At 37.1% G+C, this 8,897-nt stretch overlaps 1 protein-coding gene across 3 annotated transcripts; it reads right to left on the minus strand.

Moving 5' to 3' along the window:
- Positions 1–439: 439 nt before the first annotated feature.
- On the minus strand, positions 440–8,062 carry LOC5566058 (probable tubulin polyglutamylase TTLL1). Of its 3 annotated transcripts, XM_001650374.2 has the most exons (6): positions 7,144–8,062; positions 6,409–6,533; positions 5,495–6,067; positions 1,061–1,262; positions 661–1,001; positions 440–602 (listed from the first exon to the last, which is right to left on the minus strand). In XM_001650374.2, exons 2-6 carry the CDS (start codon positions 6,462–6,464, stop codon positions 464–466), a joined length of 1,311 nt encoding a protein of 436 aa, XP_001650424.1. In that variant the 5' UTR covers positions 6,465–6,533; positions 7,144–8,062; the 3' UTR covers positions 440–463. The 3 variants fall into 3 exon arrangements, with proteins under 3 accessions (XP_001650424.1, XP_021708857.1, XP_021708858.1); XM_021853165.1 differs by lacking the exons at positions 6,409–6,533; positions 7,144–8,062 and adding an exon at positions 6,128–6,385 and having other exon boundaries at positions 5,495–6,056; XM_021853166.1 differs by lacking the exons at positions 6,409–6,533; positions 7,144–8,062 and adding an exon at positions 6,128–6,384.
- Between the last annotated feature and the right edge of the window lie 835 nt (positions 8,063–8,897).

Here is an 8,897-nt window from a genome sequence, read left to right on the forward strand (position 1 = left end):
TTAACGACAAATAAGAAAACGTTCGCACAATTATTGTATAGTACCGAGAAAGACAGATTATAACAGAAAATATTACATATAGACAAAATATTTAACGAAAATAAAACAAATCTACTGAATCGATTGATTTGGAATTTGAAAAATGAGTTGCATATGTGAAGTCGTGAAAATGAAGTTAGAAAATATTTATAGGCATCGATGCACTCTTTAAAGTCAAAAAGTGTGCAAATTGGTAAAACAAACTCGACATTTTTGGAGCCACGCTCACAATCGCGGCATTTGCATTTGAATCAATTAACTTGAGCATGAAGCAAGAATTTTAGAAGAAAAGAAAACTAGCAAATCAAATCGAGTCTCTATAGAACCAAACGGATCTTTTAAGAAAAGGGAAAATGTCCTAAAACTGAATCATTGAAAATAAAACGAAAATAGAAGAAAATTGCACGCACGTTTCAATTTAATCTCATTTCCACCGATTGTTGTTCGATCTACTTTTGCCGTTGTTGCTGGGGGCACCTTCATCCTGGGCGGCGATCTCCTCGTCGATCAGCAGATCGAAGTTGCCGAGCATATCCGGACTGGGAATCTTGTTCCATCGAACACTGAAAGAAATACCCTGGGTGAGGTTAATGGTTCTACGCGAAGTTCGGTTCAACATACTCTGGGATTCCATCGGGGGGCAGCACGATATTCAAAATGTTATCGATCAACTTGTACTTCAATATCCGATCGTTGGCCGTAGTTGACGTGAGCGAAGGTGACGCATTCACTTCGACCAGCCATGGTTTCAGGGTATTGTCGATAATGATATCGTAGCCGTAGCATTCGAAACAGTGGCGATCACTTGCCATCACACTGGAAACGGCCTTCAACGAGTGTACGATCAGCCAAGTTATGGACCCAAACAACTTGTCGGTGACCTCTTTGCCACGGGTTCCTTCCAGAAAGAGTCGCAGATTCTGAACACTCCATTTTCCACCATGATGGTTGTTGTATTCACCCTGAAGATAAGAACCTTATAATTAGTATATGAAAATTAGACAAACAGGGTTTAACTTACACCATGTTTCTGTACACTGACGTTTGTCAGGTGGACGTACATGTTGTCCAATTCTGTGACACTGGTGTCATATTTGACCGTACAGAACCGACAGAAACCCAACCGAAACAGGTAAGCCTTGAGCGGTCGGAATGAAGTTACTAAGACGTACAGGCGAAGATCGAACTTTTTACCACCAATTAGCAGAGGATTCTCGATGTATCTAAGCATAAACATGAACAATAATAATAGATAACAATTAATAGATCTAAAAACCAGTTCTTATGTTGTAGAAAGTTTAGTTCACAATTGAATTAGTTGTTTGAGGAACCATAAAATTTCATGAAAATGCGTTCACTGTATACAGAATATATTGTATTTTTCAACCGAAACACAGTGAACACATTTTTTTTAGCCCTGGGCTAGTTCGTCTCTGGAATAACTCGGGACCCTTTCCGAAGGAAGTCGTCACTTTAACCTTAACGTCTTAAGTGGCTATCTCGGGGATGGGATTCGATCCCAGATAGATGTTCATACATAGGAATTCGGATCCTATTGATGGTACTTTTGATTCACTCCAGCAGTGGTTTTTTTTAAGCTTCTGAGCTCATAGGTATTTGGCCACAATATGTGTCATATCAAAGTGCTTCTTAATGCAAAGTTTAGTATTGGTTTTGACTGCACAATGACAAGTTGCAAAGATTTAGTTAAAAAGGTTTTGCTGTGCGCAATGCGCATACCTTAAACGTAACAAACAAAATCTTCAATCACGAAATAATAGATTGATATGTCTACTGAAAGTTCATCAAACGTAGTCCTTCATAATACTAGTTTTTAATAGCTTTCAACAATGTTGCTTAAGGTGAAGATGAAATCGAAACCAAACCTCAAATTTTCAAGAGCACGAATCTGGAGAACCAAGCGTCCATTTGAGCTGAAAACCTTATCGATTGGTCATTCGCTGGTGGTGACCTGAGACGAGACTCGCGAAGATTGTCTTCTTTTTCTGTGATTGCTGAGTTTTTTTCTTATTCCACATTATGTTTATACCAATTATGCGCAAGCCGTTCAAACCCTCACATGAAGCTCGTAGCAAAAAATGATTGAGTTTGCATCACATCGAATCATAAATAGCCGTTTGAGTGAAATTTCACGCCAGCAAACGTAGCAGACATTAGAAATAATTAATCTTCTGCTTAGATTTATCAGCAACTTTGGAAAAAAAAACTGCTCCGCCGATTGAGGTTTTTAATAACAGTTTACTTTGAACACAATACTTTTCACTTTTTCAGCCATAAAAACGGTTGGCTGCATTTGACGTTTCGTGAGAGGGGAATCTGGGCTGCATATGACGTTGATATTTTTCCTCTTCGCGAGTCTCTCTCAGGTGATGACTAATCGATTAAGTTTTCAGCTTCAATGGATCTTAGGTTCTCCAGATTTGTGCTCTTGAAAATTTGAGATTTGGCTTCGATGCATCTTCACCTTAATTTCCTAAAACATTGATATAAACGAACAAAACATTCGAGAAACCTGGAACCTGCTAATTTCATAAAAAAAAAAAATTGAAATTAGTTAAAAGAAGAAACGTAGATGAACATAAAATCGGATAAAACATAAACAGAATTATGTTCTATCAATATACATTAAGCAAACACCTAAGTTCGGAATCACTTCAATTGTCAAAAACACAAAACCTATTTTTTTTTTAATCTCAATGAAATCAGCTGATATCTGGACTTGAGACTCCTTTTAAGATGCCAATCAAGATACGAAAATATTCCGATTACTTAAGGCTAAGGGGACTTGCAAACAAGAAGAAGCCAGTTCACTGAATAAGAAGGGTTTTCATATAGATATTGAGTTATGGAGAAATTTAACTTACATGTGACATTGACTATAGAGAATCATCGAGTTATGGAAATAGACTTGTAAAGAGCTCGATGCATGGAAATTTGAATACACTGGAAAATCTATCTAGTTATATAATATCGAGTTGTGGAGAATCGACTATATTTGTACAGTCAAACCTTCATGAGTCGATATCTGAAGGGCCCATCGACTCATGAAAAATTATCGAGTCATGGAATATAAATGCTATGGAAAGCTGTTTGAAAAGACCATCGTAGTAACCATGAAATTATGATTTTAGTATGGTTCCATGAGTCGCTATCGAGTCATGGAACATTAACTCATGGAGGTTTCACTGTACTAGTATTCTGATTTGGATCTCCCCCTACTCTAGAGAGATTCTTTATAAAATTTTATTAAAAAATAGTCATTTGACGCAAAATAAACGTATAAGGATTTTAGATTTGTAATCTTTAAGTTATGAACTCATTCCAAACCAATTGCTAGTCGTAAATTTCATGTAGAGACAAAAGTTAAGAATGAAAAAAATCGCAATCCAAATTTATGTCGATCTTTTATCAATATTCGTTTAATAAATTCGTAGCACTGTATGCCGCTCGTCGTAAATAACGGAAACTGTGTGATGTGATGTGTGTGATGTTTTTAATAAACAAAATAAATTTGGTACATAGATTTATACATCTTTGAAGAACTGTTCTTCTGTGACATTTTCAGGAAACATTTACCCATAAGAATCCTGAAACTGCTTAAAAGTGATTTTCGATAAAACCGTGACTTGTATGGTTCCTCAGATCCTATAACATTTCCCCGAATACCATTTTCCCGAAAATCACCTCCCCGAATGGTCAAGTTCCTCAAAAACCAATACCCCGAAATCCATTACTCCGAATAGCTCGTTACCCCGAATACCATTTCCCCGATTGAACCATAAACCCGAATTTTTCTGCCACGAAAAATTCAAAATGAAGATTCAACAAATGAACATATATTTTATGGAATAATAAGTTGAAGTTAAGCACGTCTTTTCTTGTTCTTCAGGTCATTGTCTATCAAATTGTCTCTAACACATATGACAAACAGAATCTAAGGTTCCGGAAATATAAAACTTCTCCTCAGTAGGACGAAGTGTTGCCTACTACAAAATTTACTTTACACAATGATACTCTAGTAACGGTACTAGCCTGGAAGCAGCTAACGAGAATATAATGTACAATTTGTTTTTTATTTGAATTCATCTTCTTGTTATCAAAGATTTATCCTTCTTTTAATGAATAGCTATTCTTTGAGGGCCAAGTGAGAACAAAAATCTCACTCACAGGCGTGCACTTTTTTTAGTGACGATGGTTATATTCACAACAACAAATCATTTTTCAAACTGATGATTGTGCTGATATTGATTTCGTTTCCCACATGGTAATGTTAGAGATGACTCTCGCCCTCCTTATTTAATAGTAATTCTTTATTTTATTTCTATATTGCTGGGGCAATGGTACTAGACTATGGCTCAAAAAATCTCAGATGAAAATGACAATTATTTCAAAAGTCCATCGCTAAAGAACAGCCAACGATAAAAGAAGGAAATATCACTCATGAAAACCTTATTAATTATGATGCCGACAAATAGTTTACAAGTCCAACTTTCGAAAGAATATTCGATAATTAAAAGAAGGGCAAATCTCTTGTTGAAAATTCTAATGCCGACAAGATGTAATACAGACAAATAATGCAGGGGCTTATTTTCGAGGTTACTCATCTGAAGTGACTGTTAACTTTGAATTTGTTTAAAGACAATTGAATCAGTCGAAATTTTTGATTCAAGTGTATTACTATGAGAGTCGACGAGTGACTTCTGAAATATGTTTGCCCTACTCTGCTACAATAGACGAGTAGCATTTATCGGCTTGATTTTAACTCAAACAGAACAACTCGAAAGAGCAGCCTATAACTCAAATAATGGAAAATCATTGATTGAAACTTTTACATTTATTCTGCTTAAGATGAAGTAGGCCGAAATTTGTACGCGTCGTTGATGATTGTTGCTAATTCATCTCACGATTTTGAATCAAAGAAAATCAGTTGGTTTTGCACTGACACAGCTGAAAAAGTATCAGCATACTTTATGCATGTTAGCGCGTACAGTGATACTTTTTCAAGTCAATATAAACTATCAAGACTGAGTTTTATCACTTTGAAATGCAAGCTGAAAAATCATCATTCTTGCCAAAACGAATGACTGGCTACTTGGCCTTAACTCGAAAGAACAGCCGATGATTGAAAGAAGAAAAATCACTGGTAGGAATGTTAGTAGGTAGTTATTACGCCGACAACTATTTTAAACACTTCCCAAAGAAAACCTCACTTGTCGAACGAGGAAGAAGGATTTTTAGGCTTAAATTCACGAGTGTTCTTGAAGAATTTCATAAAGCGCATCATTGACTTACGGGGAAGTGTTGCATTCGGGGAACAGGTTTTCGGGGTAATTTTCATGTAATTACCTCCAAGAATCCCGAAATTTCTTAATTTATGGCTTGTGTGGTTATTCAAACTAATGATTCAATTACGACCAAAACTTATTTCACCTACCTTGAAATAACATAACTTTCCTTCCCAATTTGCGGATGAAATGATGTCTTGGCTTCTCGCGACCATCGTTTCAACTTCGACAGCTTGTTGATCAGAAATATCCCTGCTCCTTGTGACTTTCCACATGGTTTCATGATCCACGTGCTCTGCGGGTTTTTTCGATACTCCTCAACGAACATGTTGTAATCCGCTGGCAGTACAAACGTCACCGGGATGAAGTCCAAATACAAGTACTTCGATCCCCCAGGAATATTAACTTCAGTCTTTTCGGCCAAAGGGTTTCCATCCCGCTCTAAATCCTTCCTATATCGTTTGATATTTTTAACCAGCAAATCCTTGCGTGATAACTCGTAGTGATTGGGGAAATGATTGATCAGCTGGTTGTCGTGCATTCGATAGCCGCTGTCCACGCTGAAAATATTCCGACACGTCCCTGTCCCGGCCCAATAGAAGTTCCAGTCATCATCGGCTGATACCTGAACCCATCCACGCTTCTCAAAGTTGTTGATCAGCACCGATTTATCCAAATCGGTACAGAAACATATCTTCATCCGTTCGTGTCCTGCAGCGATTCTGAAGTCAGTACAAAACAGTTCAAGGTTAGTATCAGATGTGTAACACAATCAACATTACCACGTCGCATCTTCTTGAATCGCGTAGTCATCTAATGTTCACGATTCCTTACAGCGAAATGGTAGTTAAGTCAATCGCTTTCGGATGGCACCTTTCGACTGAACCGAACCCGAAATTATGCCATCTCGAAGCAGGTGACCCACCTACCTCTATATACGACCGCAACTAGGTCTCGCTTATGCAACGACTTCAAGAATGTGCGGTTATTCTGATTGAAAAACATAAAATGGCATATACGACCGCCATTCGGGCGACCTTCCCGCACTCTTTCGTCAACTCACCTGCCGTAAATGGTGGCCAAATTGGTGGAAACTCGCTTGGGTTCCGAAGTTGCCATCTGTATGGAAAGCTACAACCTCAACAGCCACAACGAACGGGTTCAAAGTCTCCCAACGAATCCGAAAGCCTGTGTGGGGAAAACGAGAGTCACGCAATGATCTAATTTCCTATTCCCGAAGTCAGAATTGGCCAACAGAACAATATTGCAGAATATAGCCAGTGCCGTAGCGTGCATTTGGCCAGGTTTGTCCCCTCCAAGGGCGCCAGCATTCAGGGGGCGCCAAAATAAGTGAGCGCCTTTTCACAGTTTCACAAATAATCGTAGACACGATTGTATACAATTGAAACAATCCATGTATCGCTTTTAATCAATGTTTTGAAGAGTTTCCTTAGGTATAAATTGAAAACTTCCGATCCTCCAAACAAGGGTTTCGTTTCTAGTCAATTAAATATTTGTTTTACTTTCTTTACTTTTTTTATTTTATGATACCTAATTTTATGTATTCCAATTTTTAGATATGTAATTCCTAATCAGGATTGGGTAACGAATTTTGGATGAGGTAGTCTTAGAGTTTCAAAATGAACCAGTAGATTTTTTTTGGTATATGTTTAACAGAAACTTGTTCAATGAAAAACTGGGAACGCATGGAGGTTCCCTGAGTGCGCCATGAAGCGAAACTACGGCTCTGACTATAGCATAACCATCATAAACAATAAATCTGATAGGAATAACATACCTTTACAGCTTTTGGGTACGGCCAATAACTGGAACACTTCGCTCTAGTTATTTTATGCACTTCGAGTCACGCGAAAGCCACAAAACTATGAAGGTATGCACAAACAGTCACGTCCCAGATCCTGTGCAAATGCAAATTGTCAATCAATCCGGATTTCAACTTGTCCTAATGCTAAAATGGGAGACCGTCAAATTGTTTTCAGTGAATCACGGTATTTTATGCACACTTTTGATGAAACTGACTGAAAATAATAAACATGTACACGGCGCAATGTCGCTTCCAGGACGACCGCCACCAAAAGGAGGCGATGCCTTATCGCTATGCTTCAGTCATCTTCTCTTCATGTCCTAGCTCCGTGTTTGCGCGCGCTATGCGTCTGCGTTTGAGTTGCTATGATTACCACGTGGTTGCTGCAGTATGTTTGTCGCTGATAACCAGAAACAAAATTTCGTCTTTGCCTAAACTTTTTTTTTTAATTTTCAATTCGCTGTGTTAGCCCGAGCTGATATTTTTAGCAAAACAAATAATTAATTTTAGTATATGTTACTTTTACATGTCCATGCTATGATAATTAATGGAAATCATGGAACAGAACTACTTTGGAAAGCTGATTGAAGGGATCATCATAGTACTATGTAGTTTTGTTTCTAGTATGCTAGTATGTAGTCGATATCGAATCATGGAACATCATATCACGAAGAGTTTACTGTATATTATTATAACATTTAATTTACGATCCACAGGCACATAAATTTTAATTCAAATTATGTCACTATATCCAAGAGAAGCAAACCTAATGTATCATCGTGGAAAATGTTGAAGTTGTACACGAAAATAAACATATTTTGAAAGATCTTAAGAAAGCAATAAGTGTTTATATTTTGGGATGAGTTGCTAAGAAATTAATAAAATCTCATTCGATTATCATGTAGATGCAAGTAAAATCAATAAAAAATACCGAAGTTCCTTGTAAGTTTGTCATACGGTAGCATACCAACAAAATTGGTCGGGGTTCTGCTAAACCGCACAAGTGCCTTTTTTCCGAATTGAGTTTTTTTACACCACAGTACTCAAATAATCATAACCTTTCTACCATAAAAATATCGAGTAATTTGAACAGTCCCTTGTAATCTTAGGTCACAAATTTTCTTTGGAAGGACATGTAAAACTGTAATTTGGTTCAGCCAGAGTGAACCATAAACCAACGCACGCCATCAGAGGGAATTCAATTTTCTGATTTTAAGCTAGATTTCTTCAATATCCTTCTATATCCTTACAATTTATCCATTTCAAGCAACTCATAAATACAGAGGCCAGTGAAATTGAGCAGCAATTGATTAGTTAAAATTAAATGTTGTTTCGGTGGCGGTGATCTATTTTCTTTGAAATTTTATACAGCCACACCGCACTGAATACAGTTTATCTGAAAATCACATTTTGACATGGAGTAAAAACATTGACATGCAATTAATACTTACATTTGCTTGTTATATAATTTGTTAATTAATCCACACAGTTGCCGTAATAAAATAACGAATTTATTCAATCTTATGCTGTGTGAACAACTGAGGTGGACTTGGTGCACTTTAGTTGTTGAGAAATAGCGTTTTCGTCATCAAACTCCGTCTTTCGCGCCAGATACAGCAATGTTGCCTATTCAGAAGATAAATTATCACTTTAAAAGAATTTGCGATTGGATATAAATCAATAACTAATTACTGAGACGTCCGATTTGAAATCGGTCTTCAGCAAAG

This window comes from Aedes aegypti, chromosome 3, assembly GCF_002204515.2.
Source record: "Aedes aegypti strain LVP_AGWG chromosome 3, AaegL5.0 Primary Assembly, whole genome shotgun sequence".
Lineage (NCBI taxonomy): Eukaryota > Metazoa > Arthropoda > Insecta > Diptera > Culicidae > Aedes > Aedes aegypti.

What these genes read in the sequence shown, in the direction of transcription:
- LOC5566058 (XM_001650374.2), bottom strand. Translation starts at nt 6,464, where the DNA reads ATGGCAACTTCGGAACCCAAGCGAGTTTCCACCAATTTGGCCACCATT. An exon ending in TCAGTGTACAGAAACATGGT is followed by an intron (nt 1,002 to 1,060) that starts GTAAGTTAAACC and finishes TCTTATCTTCAG; the next exon opens with GGTGAATACAACAACCATCA. An exon ending in CCCCCCGATGGAATCCCAGA is followed by an intron (nt 603 to 660) that starts GTATGTTGAACC and finishes TATTTCTTTCAG; the next exon opens with TGTTCGATGGAACAAGATTC.